The sequence below is a fragment of the Globicephala melas genome, chromosome X, assembly GCF_963455315.2.
Source record: "Globicephala melas chromosome X, mGloMel1.2, whole genome shotgun sequence".
NCBI classification, from domain to species: Eukaryota; Metazoa; Chordata; class Mammalia; order Artiodactyla; family Delphinidae; genus Globicephala; species Globicephala melas.
In genome coordinates this window covers 37,157,061-37,184,467 of record NC_083335.1, presented here as the reverse complement: position 1 = coordinate 37,184,467, position 27,407 = coordinate 37,157,061, and the positions used below count along the sequence as shown (strand labels likewise).

The 27,407-nt window shown below is 36.8% G+C and overlaps 1 protein-coding gene and 1 non-coding gene across 2 annotated transcripts in view; both read left to right on the top strand.

The window, feature by feature from the left end:
• The window catches only part of DNAAF6 (dynein axonemal assembly factor 6), a 39,917-nt gene extending 25,882 nt beyond the window's left edge, over window positions 1-14,035 (top strand). The window contains exons 6-7 of the mRNA XM_030835841.3: window positions 8,491-8,576; window positions 13,310-14,035. Coding sequence (XP_030691701.2) covers window positions 8,491-8,576; window positions 13,310-13,439 — 216 coding nt within the window. The 3' untranslated portion in view covers window positions 13,440-14,035. The remainder of the gene's footprint in view (window positions 1-8,490; window positions 8,577-13,309) is intronic.
• Window positions 12,126-12,198, top strand: TRNAK-UUU (transfer RNA lysine (anticodon UUU)). Its single transcript has one exon. It is a non-coding gene; the product is annotated as a tRNA-Lys (tRNA).
• Window positions 14,036-27,407: the final 13,372 nt, after the last annotated feature.

Genomic DNA, 27,407 nt, shown 5'->3' with positions numbered 1-27,407 from the left:
CCACAGAGTGCTGGCTTTCATCAGGCTTGGAATGAAGTAGAACTGTTTTTAAGTAACATGTGTATGTTTGGAGAGGGGGAGGAGTTGAGGGGGATACTAGGAAACTTGCAGAAATGGGTCTAACCAGGGACAGAATAAATGGCCCTTGGGACGGGGTCAACAATCAGAGACAAAGTTCTAACAGAGACATTGTAAATTCTAACTCAAGTTCCAGGCTAGGTATTGAAAACTAAGAGACATCGGCTCAATGAAATGAGGTTGGAATTGTGACATGGCTTTAGAAATGCAAACAATGGGCTTCCCTGGTGGCACAGTGGTTGAGAGTCCGCCTGCCAAAGCAGGGGACATGGGTTCGAGCCCTGGTCCGGGAAGATCCCACATGCCGCGGAGCAGCTAGGCCCGCGCCCCACAACTACTGAGCCTGTGCTCTAGAGCCCGGGGGCCACAGCTACTGAGCCTGTGTGCCACAACTATTGAAGCCCACGCATCTGGAGCCCGTGCTCTGCAGCGAGAGGGGCCACCACAGTGAGAAGCCCATGCACCACAGCGAAGAGTAGCCCCCACTCGCCCCAACTAGAGAAAGCCCGCGTGCAGCAACGAAGACCCAACGCAGCCAAAAATAAAAAATAAATAAATTTATTAAAAAAAAAAAAGAAATGCAAACAATGATGATGGAGAAGCCAAAAAGCTGTCCTAGAAACAAGGTGGGAAGAATGGGAACCTGCCTACCCCTGAGAAACAGGGATTACTGAGGTACCTGACCTCTTGGGTGCCAGTTGGGGAAAGTGGAAAAGGAATTTTAGGTATCAAAGATATGTAAGCAGATAGCCTGGCTTCCCCATAGGACTATTTGTGGCAGAAATGGGGATGGGTGAGTGGGGAAGTAGGTCAGTGGATTTCCATTTTCACCCATGGGTGTTTAACAGCACACTATCTCTAAAATCCAAAAATGAATGGGGCTAGGTTTGTTGATATTCTGCCAAATGGCCCATCATTTGTCCTAGGAGCAGGGACAAACCTGCAGATGGCTTGATACTCTTTTTGAGCTGCCATGGATACATAATATTTTGGTGCTCCTACTATAATGGATCTATATTGATAAGGGGACATGTTAATGTGACTAAAAACAAGCCATTAAGCCTCTTTTTATTTTTCATTGTCACCTCCTCACTGGGATATGAGCCTTACTCCATCTTTAAACCTCACTGGGAACGGGGTGAGAGTCAGGGATGGCATAGGAGTCAGTCACCATCTGGCAGACACAACCAAGAGTCACATGTTTTATCACACATATTCATCTCAGAAAGAGCTATCAATCATTCTGAGCAAAGTGTCTGCATGTCCTCTAAGAATTCACTTCTTTCTTTAATGGCATGCTTCTCAAATCCCGATTTCTCTGTTAAGGTTAAAACAGTCATTTTCATTTACTTCTTATGAATAAATAGATTTGGCTGCTTGAAAATGGAGTGGATTCTCTTTCCCATTTAAAATTCTGGAGGATGGACACCTTTTTATGGTAGGCTTTCTGATTATGCTAACCTTACCTGACTGGTTATTTATCAGACTGTGTGTCAGGGAGAAGGATATTTCAGCTGTAATACAATTCCTTATTATCAGCTCCAGGCAGCACAGTAAACCTTCAATTAAATTTCTTATAGTTCTTTCAGTAATATAGATACATTTATAGTTAATATCATAATATTTTTCCATAACGATGGTAGGGGGATGAATACCTCCCTTAAAAGCTAATCTAATTGTATAGACTTAATATATTTCTGATGATGGAATTTATATATATTTAAAATTTTAAATAATACCAAAATTAGTAGAGTTGAAAATAAAAGTCCCCGAAAATGAGAGAGATAGAGATAGATAGATGCACAGATAGAGATTGAGAAAGACAGAGAGGTAAGAGAGAGGGACAGGGTGTTTGAGATGGGCTTAAGGTCAGGTATTAAATAAGGGTGAAAGATATCTTATACATATTACTTGGTAACAAAATCAGTAATTTTACATTCTGATTATGTCATTTTGAGGAGGTTTAATCAAATATTTTAATTATATGGTCCAGAATCCTTGAACCAGAACTGGCAGAAACTTCTGAACCTATGCAAGCAGATTCACAGGTTGACCATAGAAAACACAAATATTTGAGGGATGGATAAAGGAAGAGGAACTCAGAAGGATATGCAGAGATGGAGAAAGCTATAACAGTATCTCCCACTGTAGAAAAGTAAAGCAGGATTAGGATGCAGAAGAAATTTTTAGATTCATCAGTTTAGAAGACATTGGTGATTTTTGGAAGAGAGCAGCTTCAGAGGCATGGTAGGGGCCAACACTGGGTTGCAGAAAGCTGAGAAGTGGATAGGAATTGAGGAAGAGAAGGCAGCAAATATAGATTGTTCTTTGAGAAAGTTTAGCAGTGAAAGGGAGGAGAGAGAGGAGATGGTTTGTTGAAGAGGAGGCCCGGTTTAGGGATTTTTTTTTTTAGGATAGGAGAGACTTAAGAATGCTTTTCAGTTGATGACAAGAATCCATTCATTACTGTGGCTAAAACTTCCAAAACTGTGTTGAATAAGAGTGGTGAGAGTGGGCAACCTTGTCTTGTTCCTGATCTTAGTGGAAATGCTTTCAGTTTTTCACCATTGAGGACAATGTTGGCTGTGGGTTTGTCATATATGGCCTTTATTATGTTGAGGAAAGTTCCCTCTATGCCTACTTTCTGCAGGGTTTTTATCATAAATGGGTGTTGAATTTTGTCGAAAGCTTTCTCTGCATCTATTGAGATGATCATATGGTTTTTCTCCTTCAATTTGTTAATACGGTGTATCACGTTGATTGATTTGCATATATTGAAGAATCCTTGCATTCCTGGAATAAACCCCACTTGATCATGGTGTATGATCCTTTTAATGTGCTGTTGGATACTCTTTGCTAGGATTTTGTTGAGGGTTTTTGCATCTATGTTCATCAGTGATATTGGCCTGTAGTTTTCTTTCTTTGTCACATCCTTGTCTGGTCTTGTTATCAGGGTGATGGTGGCCTCGTAGAATGAGTTTGGGAGTGTTCCTCCCTCTGCTATATTTTGGAAGAGTTTGAGAAGGATAGGTGTTAGCTCTTCTCTAAATGTATAATAGAATTCACCTGTGAAGCCATCAGAGAAGAAAAGGAAGTAAAAGGAATCCAAATCGGAAAAGAAGTAAAGTTGTCACTGTTTGCAGATGACATGATACTATACATAGAGAATCCTAAAGATGCTACTAGAAAACTACTAGAGCTAATGAATGAATTTGGTAAAATAGCAGGATACAAAATTAATGCACAGAAATCTCTGGCATTCCTATACACTAATGATGAAAAATCTGAAAGTGAAATCAAGAAAACACTCCCATTTACCATTGCAACAAAAAGAATAAAATATCTAGGGATAAACCTACCTAAGGAGACAAAAGACCTGTATGCAGAAAATTATAAGACACTGATGAAAGAAATTAAAGATGATACAAATAGATGGAGAGATATACCATGTTCTTGGATTGGAAGAATCAACATTGTGAAAATGACTCTACTACCCAAAGCAATCTACCGATTCAATGCAATCCCTATCAAACTACCACTGGCATTTTTCACAGAAATAGAACAAAACATTTCACAATTTGTATGGAAACACAAAAGACCCTGAATAGCCAAAGCAATCTTGAGAACGAAAAATGGAGCTGGAGGGATCAGGCTCCCAGACTTCAGACTATACTACAAAGCTACAGTCATCAAGACAGTATGGTACTGGCACAAAAACAGAAAGATAGATCAATGGAACAGGATAGAAAGCCCAGAGGTAAACACACGCACATATGGTCACCTTGTTTTTGATAAAGGAGGCAGGAAAGTACAGTGGAGAAAGGACAGCCTCTTCAGTAAGTGGTGCTGGTAAAACTAGACTGGTACATGTAAAAGTATGAGATTAGATCACTCCCTAACACCATACACAAAAATAGCTCAAAATGGATTAAAGACCTAAATGTAAGGCCAGAAACTATCAAACTCTTAGAGGAAAACATAGGCAGAACCCTCTATGACATAAATCACAGCAAGATCCTTTTTGACCCACCTCCTAGAGAAATGGAAATAAAAACAAAAATAAACAAGTGGGACCTAATGAAACTTCAAAGCTTTTGCACAGCAAAGGAAACCATAAACAAGACCAAAAGACAACCCTCAGAATGGGAGAAAATATTTGCAAATGAAGCAACTGACAAAGGATTAATCTCCAAAATTTTTAAGCAGCTCATGCAGCTCAATAACAAAAAAACAAACAACCTAATCCAAAAATGGGCAGAAGACCTAAATAGACATTTCTCCAAAGAAAATGTACAGATTTCCAACAAACACATGAAAGGATGCTCAACATCACTAATCATTAGAGAAACGCAAATCTAAACTAAACTTACTCTTGACTCCTGTGAGAGGAGAGGAGTCATGCTCCATGATCTTATGAAACAGACATGGCCATATAGTACTGGAATGTTTCACCATGGTAACTTTATAGAAAATGTATCCATTAATATTAAAAGATATCTGTTGGTTTTGTGTCCTAGTTTTGGAGAACACATACCTCTATATTTTTATTCTCCAGAGGTAAATACTTATACAATTTCAAAGTAGGGGGTCCATCACCTTTACATTTTTTCACTTTCCTATAGATTATCATTGTTCCTGAGAGTTTTTATAAAATATTTATTATGGCTGCAATGGAAAAAATATCTCACATGCGTTTCCATAGTAAAACAATGGGAAATTAAATCACTGAAGCAATTCAGAATGGGTCCTACCCAAACTTTTTCTGTTAATCAAAGTTTCCTAATGTTATGTTTCAAATGGAAACTCATATAGTCTTAATTTCTTTGCTAAAAATCAAGTATATTGGAGGTAGTTGCTGTATTTCTGTCAAATGAAAATATTTTTACAATATCTAGAACCTGTAAAGTAAGACTATCTTCCAAAGCGACAGGCCAAATTTTTCTGTATATCTTAAGCTTCACTAAAATTTCAGTAGGTAGCATAGACTGGTCAAGTTATATATATAAGGTATGTATCACTTATTCTTTTGTTCTGGCATTCAGGAAATGACAGTTCAGGAGGAAGCCTAAAATGGTTGATCTCCAACAAACACTTGCTGTTTGGCCTTCTCATTTCAATTTTCAAACAACTTAAAATATGATCAAAGACACTCATCAGAGGACCTGAGGCGCCTGTATTAATCACTTATAGATTTTAAGAACCACCTTGTCATATAAATTTAGCATAAGAACAAGACAATAAAGAGGAAATTTAAAACTCAAAATGACAATCTCACATTAATGACCCCACCCCAAAGGTTTTGGCATATTAAGCCAGCTCTTTTACAACACATAGAGGAGAATAAATGAATGACAATGAAAAATAATTTGTAAGTAATTTGACCTACATTTACCCATTTCTAGGAAAGCCCCAAAGTGAATTCCTATAGAGACTAAAGGAGTAGTTTCAACTACTTGCCCGAAGACAGGCTGAACATGGGAAAAAGGGATCTCACAAACTTTAAATTAGTGGACTCTTTTCCTGTTACTTTTTATTCATAAGGCCGGAAGGCAGAAGTGTAAATTGAAGTTAGTGTTGGGTATGGTGGTAGCCAGGCTTTGAGATGGTCCGCAATGATTCTCACCTCCTGATATTCATCCCTTTGTGTAGTCCCCTCTCACATCGAATGGGGCTGACCTGTATAACCAATAGGATATTACAGAAATGAAAGTGTATAATTTCTGAGGCTACATTTTTTAAAAAGGCATGGTTTCTGTCTCACACTTTTGGATCATTCACTCTGGGGAGAAGACAGCTGTTGTGTCATAAGGACACTCAGGGCCCTAAGTCCTATGGAGAAGTCCATGTGGTGAAGAACAGATGTTGCAGGAAGGGGGACCCCTTCCAGGGCCCGAGAGTGGGCTCTTGTCTAACACTCAGAAATGAATTGTCCAAGGAGACACACGTGCTGACAAAGCAAGAGACTTTATTGGGGAGGGGCACCTGGGTGGCGAGCAGCAGGGTAAGGGAACCCAGGAGAACTGCTCTGCCACATGGCTCTCAGCCTCAGGTTTTATGGTAATGGGGTTAGTTTCCGGGTTGTCTCTGGCCAGTCACTCTGACTCAGGGTCCTTCTTGCTGGTGTGCGCATGGCTCAGCCAAGATGGATTCCAGCGAGGAGGATTCTGGGAGGTTGGTAGGACATATGGACTGACGTCTCCTTTTAACCTTTCCCGAATTCTTCGGTTGGTAGTAGCTTGTTAGTTCCGCATTCCTTACCAGGACCTCCTGTTGTAAGATAACTCATGCAAGTGGTTACTGTCGGGCCTGGCCAGGGTGGGTGGTTTTGGTCAGTGGTTCCCGTAACACTGAGCCCTCTTGCCAACAGCCATGTGAGTGAGCCACCTTGGATGCAAATTCTCTAGCCCCAGTAAAGCCTTCAGATGTCTGCAGCTCAGCCAGTATTTTAACCACAACCTCATGATAGACCCTAACTAAGCCAGAACTACCTAGCTAAGCCACTCCTGAATTCCTAACCTATGAAAAATGTGTAAGATAATAAAAGTTTATTGTTGTTTTGAGCCATTAAATTAAGGGGGGGAGGAAGTATAATTGGTTTTCGTTATACAACAATAGATAACTAATAAGCAATAATATGTGACAGAACCAGAAGTCAAGCCCAAGTTTGACTCCAAAGGTTGAGCTCCCAAAAGGTTGAAAGTTTCCCAATGACATTTTTAGCTATTTTCATTAGTTTACCTATTAAAATAATTTTTCTTTGAAATGAATTCAGTTTGCCTCCTATGTAAAGAGAGGAACATCAATCCCTTTGTTTGGTCAGTGACATACTGTATTTACTAATACTGGACAAGTAAGGTCTTGGGTACAGTCAGTTCGAAGTCAATAATAACAATGTCTATTTTCCAGGTATTCAATAAAAGTATTTCTGAAGAAGTCTGATTCATGTTTCAGGAGGAGTTTCTCTGTTGACTCTTCATTGAATCTTCTACCTTATGAGATATTAATGTGTATCATTAAGGAACTTAATTTGTTCCTTCTCCTGTCCCTCCTCTGAAACCATTTTAGTACACAATTTTAATTTCCTCAAGAGGAAAAATTAATGAGTTGTTTCTGAATTACCCTTAACTAGAGTTGCAAACAATTTTAAGAACCACTTTGAAGTTCTACCCAAAAGTTGTATCTAAATTTCACTTGTCATAATTTTTTTTTCCTTACTCAAATGTCATTTCGACCCTGGGGAAATAATTTTTTACCTTGAAAGAGATAAACATTTCAAACTAAAGAAGCAAATATTTGTACTTCTTAGTCCAGGTGAAATGAGTCATCCTGCAACTAAAGAACATCTCAACCTGACTATCAGATCTGAATGTTATTGAAGTAAGAATAGGTCTTTCTTGTCCAGTAGACTGCTCATTTAATTTGAGGTAGAGCCCCTATAACTACCTCTTTGAGAAATGTTCTATTTCTCTCATTCAAAGCATCTCTAATTAAGAAGATATGAATTTTCAAAATATAAATTAGGAGGTAATTCTTTGTTTAATGAAAATATTAACTAAAGGATATATTTAGATAGTAGGACCTGTAGAGCTCTATTTACAAATGTTTGTTTATATACAGTTTAATAAAGTAAAATATAACTCACAGACATGTATTTATTCACATACTTTATATCACAAAAACACTATTGCCTATTTTAAGCTTCTTATAAGGAATTCTAATTTTTCCCACTACTTATTTGATATGTATTTCCTTTATAACCTGTTGCTTTTATGCTTGCTATTCCAGCTCTGAACTCACCAGATATCCAAGATTTCAAGTCTTCTAGCTCATAATTGAGATGAGACAGTTTTAAGTGAAATCTTACTAAATCAATAAATAGTCCCATTTTTGTGTAGGGGTCATATTGTTATTTCTCTTTTGTTCTGTTAACAACTTTTCTGGACCCCTACATTTCTCCAGGAAATGTGTATGGGAGTTTATACCAGGAGACTATAACATGGCATCACCAACCCACACCCAACATGAGAACTAACCACTTTTTATACAAAGTACCCAGTGATATAAAAGTAGTTGAAGGTCCCCAACTCTAGCAGGTGCACTAGTATGCACCTTCAAGCAGTGAATGTACAGGCATGTAACCAAAGTGTTTCTATAATAGTTTTGGAGGCAGATAGATCTTAGTCAAATTACAGACAGTTGCCTTGGGTCACTCACTAAACTTTTCTGTATCTTGGTTTCTCCATCTGTAAAATGGGGGTAATAATCACTGCTTCTCAAGATTGTTACGAGGAAAGAGCATAGTCTGGCACATAGTCGGCATTAAATAAGTATTACTTCTCATTCCCCTGTCTTTTACTGCACTCTTCAAATTAACTGTTCCTCAAGACAACAGTATTTTTCATTTTCTCTCAGATTAAAATTAAACTGCCAAATACGATCACTTCTGAAATTGAACTCAACGTTCAGGAAATGACCCTTGACCTCCGTACTCCTAATAAGTGAGTAAAACTTAGAACTAGAATAATGAATATTATAATATTAATGAACCTTTAGTCAATATCCTTTATAAAAGTGTACGTAATTATTTTGTATCACTCCTAAAGTCTGAAGAAAAGTGAAAAAGTCAGTCATTCAGATGTTTGATCTAGGTAATATAAACATACATTTGTAAATACCTAGATTTTTTCCTACTTTACATGCATACATTTGGATTAGGTTGATACCACCAAGACATAGTCCTTGACATTCAGATACAGTTTGCTTATCTGTCAGGAAAAATAGCTAGAGGTGAAAATCTCTTAAGTTGTAAGTCTTGCATGTGGCTTTCTGGTACAGTGATGGCATGAAAGAAGCAATCTTTAAGCATATTGGATACTGTGGGGCTCTAAGGTTAAATTTGATTATATTCATCTAAAAATCAACAAAAAGTCTTATCAATTGCTTAAAACAAAAGTTCTAACAGCTAATTTATCACTAGATCCTCAAGTTGCATGAATACATTTAAAAATAATGCAGATGATAATGGAATAATTCAACTAAACATTTGATATTTTCAAAGTAGTCTTGTTATTATACAAGTTCAAATCATGTTCCCCGAACACAATGTATACGGTAAAATTCTGATAAAAATGTTTATCTTGAAACCTGGATAAATCAGCCCTGTCTCTCAAAACTAACTCTATAAGGAGGGAATCTATAGAACCTGGCAGGTGCTAGATAAAATGTCTAAATATCTCACTGCTTTGTTCACTTTTCATCTGGATGTATAGCAGTGAGCACACTTTGGCTGAGTGCAGTGATTCTTTGTAACTCATAGACATTTCAAACTGGGTGCGGGGAGCAGTCAGCTCCTAACACATTCTCTTCCTTCCATTATCAGTACCTACAATTGTCCTTTGTTGATTGTAGGGCTTCAAGAAAATAACAAAATTAAATCTCTGGTACAAAAGACTTCTGTGTGTAAACAACCCAACGTAAAATGCATAGCTTAACCTTGATTTCTACAGTAGATGCATTTAACCCCAAATGATCTACAGATGAATGCATATCAAATATTTTCTCATTACTTAATATGATTTCAAAAATGTATTCACTCAAAAAAAGTCTCATATTATAAAAATTACTTTCCCTATTCCTACCATTCACTTCAAGGAGTATTGTAATTTTTTCCCATTACATGTTATACACGCATTTACTCTTCCACACAAACTTTGCAAGGAAAGTTGGTTAAATGAACAGTCAAATTTTTCATGATATTTGTGCACTTGTTAAAAGCACACACATATCTACACACTATGGAGTTAATTTCCGTTCCCCTAGCAGTTCTCACTGTCTCCATCCATCTTTAGGCAGCTGCTCTGGCTACGCTGTCATTCCAGATATTTATCAGAGCTCACTAAATGAAAGACTCACACAGAGATATTTTTCCACATAGAATGTAGGCTGCACTAGGTCATTTGGATCTTACAGTACTTATACATTAAATGCTCAGTGCATGAAGGTACTGTCTCTTAAGAAGAAGATTCATTAATTAAGATAGAAGACAGAAGATAGAATTAAAGTTTTTATCACTTTTCCTAAACACTTGAACATGCTTTGGAGCCATGCTATTACCTGAAATTGTATTATTGGAAATGTGTCTTGTTTTTTAGTTTATTGATATGCACATCTACTTTCTTTAGTTTCTAACTTTGACACCTGTAACACTATGCTTACCGGCTCCAAGAAAGATAAGAGCGGACATTCTGCTAATGTATCTATAAGGCAAAACAAGTGAATTTATTTTAACTGAATTGACTAGTAATATCAGTCTATTGATAGTCAACTGCATTAAAATTATAAATAAAACAGAATTTTGGCATTGTAGATGGAAAAGAAATAAAACAGTTTGCTGAATTCTTCATTTTTTACAACGTTGTTTTGGTATGTAGATTCCCAACATGGAGTAGATAGAAAGGAAGAAAGATAGGGGAAATTGTATAATGTCTCAGAATCTCCTGACTTTATCTTCATATGGGGTTTCATTAGTTTTTAAGATGAATTCTAAGAATATCATAAATGAATTCCTTGAATGTGATAATAAAAACACACTCTGAAGACAAATATGAGTTAATTTTTGGTTGTGTGTTGCTTTAGATTATCTCACCTTTGCGGTGCTCCTTTGATTTATTGCATTGGCCAAAAAGTTATTTCGGGTTTTTCCATATGTCTTCCAAGAAAACTCGAACGAAAGTTTTGGCCAACCCAATAGATTGAGAGTTGGCTGATATTCAAAGACGTAAACACCTAAAAAAATATTTTCTAAATGGAATAGTGAACTGCAGCTCAGTAGCTATTTCTGCACTTTCTTTGAAAATAGTTATGTCTCCAATAGGAAACGTTAAAAAGGCCATGTCCTTTTTTTATCCCAGATATGTAAATCAAATAATTTATTAACGACATAAAATAAAAAGTGCATTATGTGAATATGTACAGAACAATGTTGTCCTTTATTTAAATCTCTTGCAAGAAACATCAACTTGGGGCTTCCCTGGTGGCGCAGTGGTTGAGAGTCTGCCTGCTGATGCAGGGGACACGGGTTCGTGCCCCGGTCCGGGAAGATCCCACATGCAGTGGAGCGGCTGGGCCCGTGAGCCATGGCTGCTGAGCCTGTGCGTCCAGAGCCTGTGCTCCGCGGTGGGAGAGGCCACAACAGTGAGAGGCCCGCGTACCGCAAAAAAAAAAAAAAAAAGAAAGAAACATCAACTTGAATTCTCTAATATAAATGTAAACATGTGAGTCTATAGAGTTCACTGTACAGATAATTTTGGGGTTTTACTTTCATATATTATTGTTTGCATTTAAATAATTTCTAATGAAAATTAACACTGGATAAACATTTGATCAGTGACTAAACTGTAGCTTCTTAAAAGGCAAATATATTTTCAAAGTAGAGGCAGAGGGATTGGGTTCAAATGTTCATTCATATTTTATTATAGTACTAATTTATACCAGTTATTCAAATATCATTTTGTGGTGACCTGTTTGCTTTTCATTCGTTTATTCATTCAGTCAACAAACATTTATGAAGTCTGCTAGACACTGGGGGGACACCGAAATAAAACACAGTCCTGTTCTTCAATGAATTGTATATGATTAAGTATTAGTAGAATTTTATATTGTTTAAAATATAACTCTCACTTCAGATATCACACAGTATTTTCCTTCTTCTAAGAGCCTAAATAAGTTGCACAGTTTCTACTCAAAATTTTAGTATGGGAAGCTGTACTACTAAGGACTAGACAAAAATGCAGGGATAGATGGACCATTCCAATGGCCACTGTCTCTTTTGAATTTATTTCTCTCTGGATAGAGAAGTGCACATTATCATTGGAACTCCTTCTTCAACTGATTTTAGGTGTCTTTTAGTGCAATGAAGCTACCACCACTGAGCTTTGCTTTCTTTTAAAAGTGAATATACTATCATTTGTAGAATAAGGGATAAAGCAAATCTAACTCTAGTACAACCTATATTGTAAACAACTTTAAAAAGATGGACTCTCGGGAATTCCCTGGTGGTCCAGTGGTTAGGACTTGGTGCTTTTACTGCCGTGGGCCCAGGTTCGATCCTTGGTCAGGGAACTAAGATCCTGCAAGCTGTGCAGCAGGGCCAAAAAAAAAAAAAAGGACTCAATGGTTTTTGCACCCATTTTTTTTGAGATGCCAAATATTACAGGGTATATTAAGAAACATCGCGATTTCATTACTTCAAGTGGAGAAAGTTGTTTCTCCTACCCCAGATATTTGGAATGGAACAAGAGTAACAGAAAATTCCTCCTATAGGTTCCAGAGATGTGTGATAAATACTTTTAATGAGCCCAGTTTCCTGAACTTAGGTCTTTGCAAATGAGCAAAGAAGCAATTGATTTTCAAGGGCTTTATTTTCAAATACTAGTTCTTTGTACAAGTATTCAATAAGTACCCCTAAAAATTACCACATTTCCTATACTGATTTGGACCTTATACCTTCTAAAAGAGCTTTTCTGCCCACTTTTTATAGAGATATTCAAGCCTTCTCTACTGAGAATGTGAGGTAACAAGTGTTTCATGTATTTAATTTTCTTCAGATACCAGCATGTGCCGACCCTATGCATAATTCAGATTCATACCACTATGACAGAATTATGGATGTCTCATCCCAACCATGCATCTAAAGCATACAGTTATCCAGCAGCTGAGCCATAAACTGCAAACTACACTCAGCAATCTCTCACAGGAAATTTTTGCCAATGTATAGTAGAAAGAACAGAAGCAGGCAGAGAAAAGCACTTTCATTGATCTGGTATTGAAATCATTCCAGGCCTGAATTTCAATAACTACACCTAATGTAGTAGTAGAGATTCAGTTGTGTTAGCAGAATTATTTAGAACCATTCCAATTTTCAGGTTTCTATCAGGCAGCCACATTCCATCTACACATAAGTATGACTGGCAATAGATCTATCCAGCCAACTTAAAGTTGCAATGGTTCTATTTCTATGCCAATAAACATAGCCTGAGACTACGTGTATATAATGCAAAATGAGGTCAATTTAGAAAAAAAGAGGGGTGGTCAAAACCACTGGTTGGATTTTTAAGGCCAAAAAAATGGTATACTAAATAGTTTTTTGGTTCCTAACATTGTGGTGATATATATTGCTTCCCATTGTCTTGATATCACTGATTCTAGGTTTTTATTTTGTTTTGTTTTTTAGGAAGCTGTTGTTAACCCTTCCCTATCCTGTGGAATGCAACAGTGCCAAAGCTTTCTATATCGCTGAAACTGAGACTCTCGAGGTCACCATGACTATGAAACGAGAGTTGGATTTTATTAATTTCTTCTGAAACAACATGAATAAGGAGGAAAAGTGGTAAAATACCACTGATAAAAAATTTTAAAAACTTTGAAAAAATTGGTTAATGTTTACTATCTTCTCTTTATTATTCTGACATATTTCAGGCAGGGCCTAAATTCAATTCTAATACTATTCTCATCATTTACAGTCATTTCTATTAATCTAGTAGGAAATGCTGTTTTCTCATACTAATAAGCTATTCCATTTTTATAGTGATAGCTGGATAGAATTTACAGGCTAACCAATTAGATTACTACATGGTCAGCTAAATAACTGAAATATGACCATGAAATCGTTGGTCCACTTATTTCAGTAGTTTGAAGAACTTAAGCCAATTGATTATACCATGGTACAATCAGGTGCATAGCAATTGGTCATTACTGTCACCAGAAAAGTTTATTTAGTTTCCTTTTTGTTGATTTAATCAAATGATTTCGAGTGTTCTCTGTTTAGGCTCTCACTATTGTTCTGGAATATACAAATAACAGAGGATTATAAATAGTTTGATGTGCCATACTAACAACATGTTTACTAGAATAAGAAATACTCTTGAGCACACAGTGTTATTTGGCTTCCTCGGTCCTGTTCTCGGTGTTTGGATCTATTTAAGTTAAAAATACTTTCCTTTTGTGCACTAATAATTATTAACAATGCCTTTATGAGTACTGTGTTTATATTAATTGAATTTCTTGACATTTAAAAGGAATATAAAGAAAAGTGTGGCGCATTTACAAATCCTGTCTCTCTCATTTCGTATATCGTAATTGGACATACTTATGTTTGAATTTGTACCCTGCCTCTTCTGTACTGTATTGCATAAGTTTACTTTAGAATTATTTATGAATAACTTGACTTGGTGTCACACATCATTGTAGAACTCTGGAGTTACCTGGGAGTAAAGTTTGAAAAGAGATGAACAGCGGAAAGATGTGAACAATTAAGGGACTAAATACTCAAGCAGATATTGTCTAGGTTTAATTATGCAGATAACTATGAAGCATCTAGTTTATGACTAGATCAAATAGAAGGAAAAGACTGAGATTTTGGAAAAAGTGGTTATGTTAAAACACCAAGCTCTTGTAGAGAATTTGACTTTGAAATTACCACCATGACTTTCTTCTGAGGGTGGGATTAACTGAAAAGAAGTTAGTGTCTGTGAATTTAAGTCCATGGTGTCACAGAATTAAGAGTGTCCTACTTTGCTTTCTTAACATCTTTTTAAAAGGCTGTATTTTAAGAATTTAAGACTATACCCTAAACTTTAAACTCTGGAGTAAGCCTAAGCAGTAGCCAATATTTTTCTTCTCTAGAGAGCAACAGTGAGTCAGTGGAAAATGTATCTCTTCTTTCTATGTAGTGGCCCTAATTACAAAGACCATTATTACTCAAGCTGACTGTATGTGTACAAGTTGTCCCTGGAAGAGAAGATAGAGCATATCCAGGGCAACTTGAATTGGGCTTTGGTTATGTTGTACTGTATCAATTATATAATGAAACAGAGCTTCAGGACAATGAAATGTGATCCAGTAATTTATACCCATCTTCAAATCATCCTACTTCACTGTCCTTGGCCTCAGAAGTAACAACTTTGTTATCGTTGCTGTTTTGTTTTTTTAAGCTAATTCACAGGACTTTTCTCTCTTTAAAGGGGAATAGTCCATTAAAGCAAATGTAGAAAAAGAGAATACAAAAGGAAGTTAAAACCACGATTGTGGCATATTATTAGCCTTCTCCTTCATGAACTTCTTTACCTCCCTTTTTGGTTTTATAATCTCAAGTTGCGTTTGTGAAGATTCAGTCATTCATTCATGCACTCATTAATGCATTCTTTCAACAAATATCCACTGAGCATTTACCACATGCCTGGCACTATGTTATGTGCTGGGCATATAGCAATGAGCAAACCGGATGTGGTCCTTGTCCTCGTGGAGCAAGTAGTTTAGCAAGGGAGACCAACAATAACCAAGTAAACACATAAACACATATTTTCAAGTTTATTATTAGTATGAAGGAGAACAATGCGTGCTTTGAGAATATCAGAGAAACCAAACCTAGTCTGGGGAAGGAGGTCAGAAAAGGCTCCCCTAAGGATTTCATACTCAGCTGAAACATGGAGAATAACTAGGATTTAGCCAGGCAAAGAGAGTGTTGAGGGAAGGAGGGTGGTAGGGCTTCTAAGTGCAAGGAGTAGCAAATGTGAAGACCCAGGATGGAAAGAACCTGGAGCGTAGAGTTCAAGGAAATTAAAGCCTGTGTGGTTGAAGTAGAATGAATCTGGCAAGTGTGACTGGAGGTAAGGTTGGAAATGTAGGCTGGAGCAATATCACGTAGAACCTTACAGGCCAAGGTTAGGAACTTGAATTTTATTCTAAGTTCTTTGTAGAAGAGGATGTATTTGGAGGCAAGAATGAAAATGAGGAGACCACTTAGGAAGCTATTGCAATAGCCTAGGCAAGTTATTATTCTACACTTCATCCTAAGTAAAATTAATTTGATTTTTTTCTAATTAGAAAAAAAGTACATGCTTACATGATCCAAGTAGGAAACTTGAACAATACAGAAAAGCTCTTTAAAAATAAAGCACCCACCTCCTAGAGAAATGGAAATAAAAACAAAAAGAAACAAATGGGACCTAATGAAACTTAAAACTTTTGCACAGCAAAGGAAACCATAAACAAGACGAAAAGACAACCCTCAGAATGGGAGAAAATATTTGCAAATGAAGCAACTGACAAAGGACTAATCTCCAAAATTTACAAGCAGCTCATGCAGCTCAACATCAAAAAAAAACAACCCAATCCAAAAATGAGCAGAAGACCTAAATAGACATTTCTCCAAAGAAGATATACAGATTGCCAACAAACACATGAAAGAATGCTCAACATCATTAACCATTAGAGAAATGCAAATCAAAACTACAATGAGATATCATCTCACACCAGTCAGAATGGCCATCATCAAAAAATCTAGAAACAATAAATGCTGGAGAGGGTGTGGAGAAAAGGGAACACTCTTGCACTGTTGGTGGGAATGTAAATTGATACAGCCACTATGGAGAACAGTATGGAGGTTCCTTAAAAAATTAAAAATAGAACTACCATACGACCCAGCAATCCCACTACTGGGCATATACCCTGAGAAAACCATAATTCAAAAAGAGTCATGTACCAAAATGTTCATTGCAGCTCTATTTACAATAGCCAGGACATGGAAGCAACCTAAGTGTCCATCAACAGATGAATGGATAAAGAAGATGTGGCACATATACACAATGGAATATTACTCAGCCATAAAAAGAAACGAAATTGAGTTATTTGTAGTGAGGTGGATGGACCTGGAGTCTGTTATATAGAGTGAAGTAAGTCAGAAAGAGAAAAACAAATACTGTATGCTAACACATATATATGGAATCTAAGAAAAAAAATGGTCATGAAGAACCTAGGGGCAAGACAGGAATAAAGACACAGACACACTAGAGAATGGACTTGAGGATATGGGGAGGGGGAAGGGTAAGCTGGGACAAGGTGAGAGAGTGGCATGGACATATATACACTACCAAACGTAAAATAGCTAGCTAGTGGGAAGCAGCTGCATAGCACAGGGAGATCAGCTCGGTGCTTTGTGACCACCTAGAGGGGTGGGATAGGGAGGGTAGGAGGGAGGGAGACGCAAGAGGGAAGAGATGAGAACATATCTATATGTATAACTGATTCACTTTGTTATACAGCAGAAACTAACACACCATTGTAAAGCAATTATACTCCAATAAAGATGTTAAAAGAAAAGAAAAAACAGATTTAACTACAGGAAAAAAAATAAAGCAAAATTTAAAATCACCTGTAACCCAGCAAACCATAAATAACCACTCTTAACCATTTTTAGTGCCTCTTTCCAACTTTTTCTTTCAATGCCTAAGACAGATACCAATTTTCCCCCAAATATGATGATAACACACAAACTGGCTTTAAAACCTACTTTCTTTTAATTTCCAAGTATATTCTTTTTTATTATCTTTTTGTTTCTGGGAATTCTAATTGTATTGCATTGTGATAAAAAAAAGTGTGATAAATGCATGATCCATGTGTATTTTTAAAGAATGAGTATTCTGTAATTATTGGGCGCAGAATTCTATCTATATATATCAACTCAAGTTTTTTTAATATTTTAATTTTATTGGAGTATAGTTTATTTACAATGTTGTGTTTCAGCTCGTTTTTCTTTTTTAAACTGTGTTGTTCAGATCTTCTACATTCTTGTTAATTTTTGGCCTGCCTTCTGTATCAACATGAAGAGGTGTATTATCGATAAAATTTACCAGTGATGATAGATTTGTTCATTATCTCCTTGTAATTCTGTCAATTTTTGCTTTATGTATTTTAAGGCAATATATTTAGCTGCAGACAGACTTAAAATTGTTCTGTCTTCCTGGTGGATTATTCCTTTTATCAATATTCTGTGACACTCTTTATCCCTAATAATGTTTTTTGCTTTAAAGTATGTTTTACTTTACATTAACATAGCTACATCCACTTTGATTAGTATTTGCCTGGCATATCTTTTTCCATCACTTTCTGTGCTTTTATGTTTTAGATATGACTTTTATGAACAGAATTTAGATAAATTTTGGATTTTTAAATGCAACAAAAATTCTCACATGTTTTCATCCAGTTACATTTATTGTGATGAATGATACACTTGGATTTATTTATATCACCTTATATGGGATTTCTGTCTTATTCTGCTTTTTTCTGTTTTTTTTCTCCTTTCTTGCCTTTTTTTTCTATTAGTCAGTTTTCAAAATTCTCTTTTCTTCCTGCTGATTTGGAAGTTATATATACTTCTTTTTTTTACTTCAAATGTCTAAAGTTTCTCAATAGTTCTACCCCCCTTAACATGATTCAAAGACATAGAAAGTTTTAGCTAATCTATACCTCTCCAACTTTGTTTTCATACCCCCAAATTATTCATCATCCTCATTATTGTTTTCTCATGACCGACGCTATTTAGATCTACCCACATGTCTACCACTTCTTTGCTCACCATTCCTTTTTCCACATTAGTGCTTCCTTTCTGAAGTGCATACTTTAGTATTTCTTTCAGCAACAGTCTGTGAGTTCTTGATTCTCTCAGTTCATTCTGAGAAATGTTTTTATTGCCCCCACTCTTGAATAATAATTTAACTGGGCTTAGAAATCTAGGTTGACAGATATTTTCCTTCATAACTTTGAAGATATTATTTACCTGTGTTCTGGGCTATATTTCATAATTTAAAAGTCTGCTGTCTATCTCATTGTTGTTCCTTTGGAGGTAATCTATCTTTTCTCTCTGGTAGTTTTAAAGATTCTTCTCTTTGTTTCGGGTGTTCTGCAGTTTTATTATAATGTGTCTGCATATAGATTTAATTTTATTTATTTTATTTGGCACTTGCTCTTAAATCTTTCATCGGTCCTGGAAAATCCTCTGCCATTATGTACTCAAGTATTTCCTTTCTCCCATTCTCGCTATTTTCCTTCTAGAACTCCTCTTAGATTTAGGTTGGACCTTTCTTTTTTTTTTTTTTTTGATGTAGATCATTTTAAAAGTCTTTATTGAATTTGTTACAATGTTGCTTCTGTTTTATGTTTTGGTTTTTTGGCCGTGAGGTGTGTGGGATCTTAGCTCCCCAACCCGGGATCGAACTCACACCCCCTGCATTGGAAGGTGATGTCCCAACCGCTGGACTGCCAGGGAAGTCCCTGGACCTTTCATTCTATCCTCCATGTTTTTCAGCCTCTCAGACATATTTTTCATCTCTATTTTTCCTTAATATTGGATAATTTTCTCAAATCTATTATCCCCTAGCTCAATGATTCTCAGGATTCTAATCTTGCTGGTGATTGTGTCCACTGACTCTCACTCATGGTAGATCATTTAATCTTGTGGGGTTTTTTCACTTTTTTTTTGAATTTTAGAATTTTATTTATTTTTTTATACAGCAGATTCTTACTAGTTATCCATTTTATACATATTAGTGCATACATGTCAATACCAATCTCCCAATTCATCACACCACCACCACCACCCCACTTTCCCCCCCTTGGTGTCCATACATTTGTTCTCTAAATCTTGTAGGTTTTTTAAAATTGAAATATCTTCTTTAATTGGGCTTTAAAAACATTCTGCGAAAAATTCTTACAGTCTGTGTTGTGGGAGCAGCCCTTCAAAGCAGTTTTACCTTTGTTTCTTCCAAGAGCCTCAGTGTACAGGTTCCTTGGTCATGCAGGTAGGATAAATTAAAACCCAAAGCTCACATGAGTTACAGACCTGTGCTTTAAATTCTCAGAGGAAATTTTTTCTTCCATCTTTGATTTAGTCAGTCAGATAAACTTCCTTGTTTCCCTATGCCAAAGATGCAGATTTTTTTCTACTCCAAACTTTTATACAGAGTACAACCCTTCCAGGGGACCTGTATGATGAGACCCTTGGGCCCCAGACCTCATCTCCTGTCCCTGTGGTTCTTAAAAGTTGAAACTCCCTTCCCTGCTTGATTTTAAAGACTTAATGTGCAAAAAAAAATTTTAATCTCATTAATAATGTTTTATATAGACTACATATTAAAATGACATATTGGGTTGAATAAAATTTATTATTAAAACTAAAAAAAACCCAAAAGACTAAAAAAACAAAACAAAACAAAACCTCCCTTCCCAGGGTAACCACAACTCCCACTCACAAGATTACAACTCTGATTTTCCATTTCCTCTTCATTTCTGGCGTCTGAGAGTTTTCCTTGATTTCTTGTGAACTCAGTTATGCAATTTAAAAAATGTTTGTATATTTTTATCTTGCACTCATAGAGGTCTGTATCAAAAGGGTTTTTCAGTTAGTTATTTGGCCATGGCCAGTCAGCTTTCTTAATTTAGCAAAATATTTTTAATATCTTCCCATTTTAATATTCTTCAACACAACTGTTGTAGATTGAATTTCCCAGAAATCAAACTCCAACTCGGCAAAAGCATATTAGAGAGTGCTCTTGAGATCAACACCTGTTGAAGGAAGGAAAGGAAACAATATTGGACAAAGAGAGATGTTGGGCTGCAAAGCAGTCACAGGGCCTTAGCAGACCACATAGGGAGCTCTGAATCTGGAATAATCTCCCAGAATTGTCCTCAGTTGGAACAAGGAGGCTGAACCTTTATATTCCAGCATTGACTGGTCATTGAATGCAAACTGCACCTTGGAAGAGAGTGTTAACCTTGGGATAGGTCACTCTCTTGGGCTGAGTTCCCAGAAAAGGCTGACAGCTGAGGACAATCTGCCAGCAGCTCTGCTAGCTGCTGGAGGAATAAGGCCTTCTGTCTTGAAGCCTGATCTGTATGCACATAATAGTGTCCACTACAATGATTTTTAATGGTTTCAGAATATCCCATCACATGTATATAATACAATTTACTGATTCTAAACATCAAATAATAATGGATTGGCTATTTCTAACTTTTCCTATATCAATAATACTGATATGAGCATTATTATACATTCTCTTTGTTTACATCTCATACTTTTTTCCTTAGGTTAAATTCCTAGAAGTGAAATTATTAAGATATACACATTTTAAAATATTTTTATAAGTTTAGCCAACTTGCCTATCAAAATGATTATACTAGTGTATACTTCCCCCAACAATATATGAGTACCCATTTCTCTACACTCGAAGAAATCCTGAAAGTCATCATGCCTTTTCATCATTTCCAATTTAATAAGGAAAAATAGCATCATGTCATTTTGACAAATACCCTTCTTCGACATTGTTTTGTGTTGGTTTCCACCTATTGATAGTGATGTTATCAGCTAGGAATGCCTGCAGCTCTTACCTGGGCCTATGAGCTGCCCCCATAGACAGTTCCCCAACTGGCCCTTGTGGTTCTTATTACGATTGCAAGACCCACTTCTGCAACAACCATCAGGAACTTTAAGAAAACGAGATATGTTACTTACACATTCTGGACAGTACACAGCATGTCCGAGGGCCACACGGAGAGGTCACATGTAAAAAGATATTGTGTGGACCTGGGGTTCTGCCTTTATTGGGTTCAAGTGTGAAGTGTCCAAGGTTTCCCTTGATTCACCCTTTATTGGTGAATTTAAAACGTAAGAGCAGGAATTAAATCACAGGAAGGGAAAAGTAATGGGTCAGTTATCTAGGTCACCCAGGGCTTTCTAAAAGGGGAACTTCACAGGCAGGGTGGCCTGGCTCTGTATCTACTTGTGCAACTGGCAGTGTGTTTATTGAAGACAGATGTCTTTGAAATGGATGCCTCAAAAATCAAAAGCTTAATGTCAGGCGCTTATATTACAATCAAAAAAGCTAATTGTTGGGCATTTACACTATGGACATACTAGTGAAGTTAAACAATTTTTCATACATTTATTAGCCTCTTATGTTCTTGTTTTGAGGACTGTTTTTTCTTTTGATCATTTTTCTATAAGAATATTTAACTTTCCCTTATTGATTTGTCAAATTTGGTTATTTATAATATATTTTACAAATATTTCCCCAAGAATGTTCTTTACATTTTAATTTTGTTCATAATATTTTTAATAGGAATTTTTTATTGTTATGTAGTATATTTGTAGAAAGATTATCCACTTTTTTAAAAATTTATTTTTGGCTGCGTTGGGTCTTCATTGCTGCTCACAGGCTTTTTCTAGTTGCATCAGTGGGGGCTACTCTTCCTTGTGGTGCGTGGGCTTCTCACTGTGGTGGCTTCTCGTGTTGTGGAGCACGGTCTCTAGGCACGCGGGCTTCAGTAGTTGTGGCGTGCAGGCTCAGTAGTTGTAGCTTGCAGGCTCTAGAGCGTAGGCTCAGTAGTTGTGGTGCATGGGCTTAGTTGGTCTGTGGCATATGGAATCTTCCCAGACCAGGGCTTGAACCCGTGTCTACTGCATTGACAGGCGGATTCTTAACCACTGCACCAACAGGGAAGTCCCTTCACTTATTTTTATTTTGGTGGTTTTAAGGCTTCATCTTCTACTTTTAAACTGTATCCATCTGGAATTTATTTTAGAACAATTAATTTTTAGTCTCCTAATACTAGATTTGAGCATTATAAAATACATTTAAAACATTCACTGTCACACTCTGGCTTCTCCCATTTAATTTTACCATGAAATCATCCATAAATTATGTTGTGAGAAGAGCAGTTGATGATTTGTAATATATTACAAAGTAACAGAATTTGAGTGCAATGCACTTTTAGTCGACTCTTCTGACAAGATAATTTTGCAATGTTTCTATTTGACTTTAAAATACATTCACATATGTATGAATAGGTCTTACACTGAATTTATGCTAGTACAAATTTAAGAAGCTTCATTATGAACACCCAACTAGAGAGGTGCTGGAAAGCAACCTTTTTTCCTCATCCTGCCTATCTGTTTATTGTTTTGTTTGTTTCATACTCCATGCAGTAAAGAACAGTATCACCCTTCTTCCTAAGCAGTGTTTTTATCTAAATGTATTGTCTAAATATTCCCACATTCAGGAGTGGTATGAAGGAGGGGGGAGTCGAACAGATAGGTAGTAAGGGTAAAGGTAATTTTTTTGTTTACAACATTTAACTTATAGATTACTCTGAGTACAGGGAAAGGCAAGGCCAAGGTTAACATGGAATCTTTATGTAAATAAGAAAAAGCTCCCCTGCCTCACGCATTGACAAAAAGGCCCCCCCAAAAGCACCCTCCACGAAGAGACCAGTAACAAAAAGGCACACTCCCCAGAAGCCAATTAGGAGGAGGCACTATACAGTGCCTATCCTGAATTTTTGGCTCAACTTGCTCCCTTTTACTCAACGCCTTTGGCCTTAGACAACTTCAGGCAGTCCTTCTTTCTCTGCATCCTCCATTTTTTTCCTCGCTGCACTATAGACTTTTAAAACTCAGTTGAGGAATATGAATAAAGTCTATAGTTCAGTTAATATTATTGTACCAATGATAGTTTTTCGGCTTTGATAATTGTACTATGGTAACACAAGATAGTTACATTAGGGGAAGGTAGGTAAACTATGAAAATGCTCTACACAATTTCTGATGCTTCTTGTGAGTCTAAAACTATTTCAAAACAAAAAGTTTGTTTAAAGAAGTCAGTAAAGGAGAAAATCAGCTGCAAAATTATATTCAGATCATCACTGCTCTTTCTGCCTTTGCAGCTTGGGACTTTATTTTTTTTGCCATTTTCACCTGTGGAGTGTTTCAAGTTTTGGTTATACTCCACCAAGCAGAGAATCTATTTGTATATGACAGCTGGTTTTATTTCACAAATACAACCTGTTCAACATAGAGACAGAAAGAAACAATGAGCTCACTCTCAATTCCAGTCACGTTATTAAGTGAACTTCTTTGCTAGACATTGTAGAGGTGGTGTATAGAAGTATACAGTCAAACAATCTACAGTTTAGTTTGGAAAATATGAGTAGCATGTGATACAAAGGCAATATATATATGTTATATTGCAGGATGTTAGCAAAAATGGTGGTGTAAGGACCACCGAAAATCCTCTTCTCCATAAAAGCAATGAGAAAACTAGCAAAAATTCTTAAGAATTAACAGAGAACTCTAGAAATTAACAAAAAGCTCACAACAAATCCAGGGAATGTTTAAGGAAAATAGCTGAATCTGAGTAAAAATAGCAAGATTTGTGGCATTTTAATTTACCGTATTCCCACCTCCACCTTCTCCCCGATTCCACAGTAACTCTGAAAATCAATGGGCCACAATCATGGTGAAAACCAGCAGCCTGGAAACCACTGGAGGGAGCAAAATGAGGTTGGAGATTGTAATGGTTAATTCTATGTCTCAACATGACTGGACCGCAAAGTGTCCAGATATTTGGCTAATCATTATTTCTGGGTATGTCTGTGAGGGTATTTCTGGATGAAATTAGCATTTTGAACCTGTGGACTCAGTAAAGCAGTTTGCCCTCCCCAGCGTGAGTGGCATTATCCAATACATTAAGGGCCTAAATAAACAAAAAAGTGAAGGCAGGAATAATTCGGCTCTTCCTGCCTGATTGCTTGAGCTGGAACATCAATCTTTTCTTGTCCCCTGTGTACCTATGGTTCTCAGACCTTCAGACCCAGACTGGAATTTACACCATTGGTTCTCCTGGTTCTCAAGCCTTAGGACTCAGACTGAAATATACCACTGGCTTTCCTGGATCTCCAGATTGCAGATGGCAGATCATGGGATTTCTCTGCCTCCATAACCGTGTGAGCCAATTACTTATAATAAATCTACATCTCTATCTATATACACATATATACATATCTTATTGGTTCTGTTTCTCTAGAGCACCCTAACTAATGCAGAGCTCCTTCAAAGTTCCATGCCCAGTATTACTCTGATACCTAAATAAGACAAATACATCACAAGAAAAGAAAACTACAGACCGATATTCTTTATGAATATAGATGTAAAAGTTCTCAACAAAATAGTAGCAAAGTAAATCTAGCAACATATCAAAAGGATCATACGCCATGACTGAGTGGGATTTATCTGAGGAATGGAAAGTTGGTTCAACATATGAAAATCAATTGATATAAAGAGTCATGTACCACAATGTTCATTGCAGCAGTATTTACAATAGCCAGGACATGGAAGCAACCTAAGTGTCCATCAACAGATGAATGGATAAAGAAGATGTGGCACATATATACAATAGAATATTACTCACCCATAAAAAGAAACGAAATTGAGTTATTTGTAGTGAGGTGGATGGACTTAGAGTCTGTCATACAGAGTGAAGTAAGTCAGAAAGAGAAAAACAAATACCATATGCTAACACATATATATGGAATCTAAAAAAAAAAGGTTCTGGGGCTTCCCTGGTGGTGCAGTGGTTGAGAGTCTGCCTGCCGATGCAGGGGACACGGGTTCGTGCCCCGGTCCGGGAAGATTCCACATGCCGTGGAGCGGCTGGGCCTGTGAGCCATTGCCGCTGAGCCCGTGCGTCCGGTGCCTGTGCTCCACAACCGGAGAGGCCGCAACAGTGAGAGGTCCGCGTACCGCAAAAAAAAAAAAAAAAAAAAAAAAAAAAAAAGTTTCTGAAGAACCTAGGGGCAGGACAGGAATAAAGATGTAGGCGTAGAGAATGGACTTGAGGACATGGGGAGGGGGAAGTGTAAGCTGGGATGAAGTGAGAGAGTGGCATGGACATATATACATTACCAAATGTAAAATAGATAGCTAGTGGGAAGCAGCTGCATAGCACAGGGAGATCACCTCGGTGCTTTGTGACCACCTAGAGGGATGGGAGAGGGAGGGTGGGAGGGAGGTCAAGAGGGAGGGGATATGGGGACAAATGTATACATATAGCTGATTCACTTTGTTATACAGCAGAAACTAATACAACATTGTAAAGCAATTATAGTCCAATAAAGATGTTAGAAAAGAAAGAAAATCAATGTAACAGCATATTAATAAAATAGAGGACAAAAACCACATGATCATCGCAACAGATACAGGAAAAGCATTTGACAAAATTAAATACCTTTCATGACAAAAACATTCAAAAAATTATAAATAGAAGGAAATTTCCTCACCCTAATAAAGGGCATCTATGAAAAACCCACAGCCAACATACTTAATGTTGAAAGGCAGAAAGTTTTCCTCTTAAGATCTGGAACAAGACAAGGAGGTCCACTCTTACCACTTCTATTCAACAGTTGACTGGAGGTTCTAACCAGGGCAATTAGACAAGTAAAAGAGTTAAGAGTCATCCAGATTGGAAAAGAAGAAATAAAACTATTGCAGATAACATGATCTTGTATACAGAACAAAATCTACAGAATTTTGTATATAGAAAAACCCAAATAACCCTCAAAAAACCCCTTAAAGCTAATAAATGAGTTTACCAAAGCTGTAGGAAATAAAATCAACATACAAAAATTTGTTGTATTTCTATACACTAGCAATAAACAATCTGAAAATGAATTAAGTAAACAATTACATTTACACTGGCATCGAAAATAATAAAATACTGGGGCTTCCCTGGCGGTCCAGTGGTTAAGACTCCATGCTTCCAACGTAGGGAATGTGGGTTCGATTCCTGGTTGGGGAATTAAAATCCCACATGCCACGTGGCATGGCTAGAAAATAAAATAAAATAAAATACTTAGGAATAATTTTTTAAAAGAACTATAGGACTTTTACATGGAAAACTACAAAATACTGTTGAAAGGAATTAAAGAAGGCCTACATAAGTGGAAAAACATTCCATGGTCATGGATTAGAAGACTTAATATTGTTAAGATGGTAATATCCTTTCAAATTAATCTACAGATTCAACACAAACCCTATCAAAATCCCAGGTAGCTTATTTGCAGAAATTGGCAGACTGATTCTAAAATGTATGTGGAAATGCAAGGGACCAAGAATAGCCCAAAAAGCCTTGAAGCAGAAAAACAAGTTGGAGAACCCACATGTCCCAATTTCAAAACTTACCACAAAAGTACCATAATCAAGAATGTTCAGGGACTTTCCTACTGGCAGTGGTTAAGACTCCGAGCTCCCAATGCAGGGGGTCCTTGTTCAATACCTGGTCAGGAAACTAGATCCCACATGTATGCCACAACTAAGAGTTTGCATGCCACAACTAAGGAGCCCACCAGTCGCAACTAAAGAACACATGTGCTGCAACTAAGGAGCAGGTGAGCCACAACTAAGGAGCCTGCCTTCTGCAACTAAGACCTGGTGAAACAAAATAAATAAATAAACCATATATATATATATAATGTTCAGAATAGGCAAATCTACAGATAGAAAGTAGATTTATGGTTGCCTACATCTGACAAAAGGAGGAATGGGCTAATGGGCATGGGGATTCTTTTGGAGTGATAAAAATATTCTAGAAAGTGGAGATGGTTTGTAGATCAATATTATGTACTTCCTTGACATCTAAAGTGAGGAGGAAGGTGTGGATCTA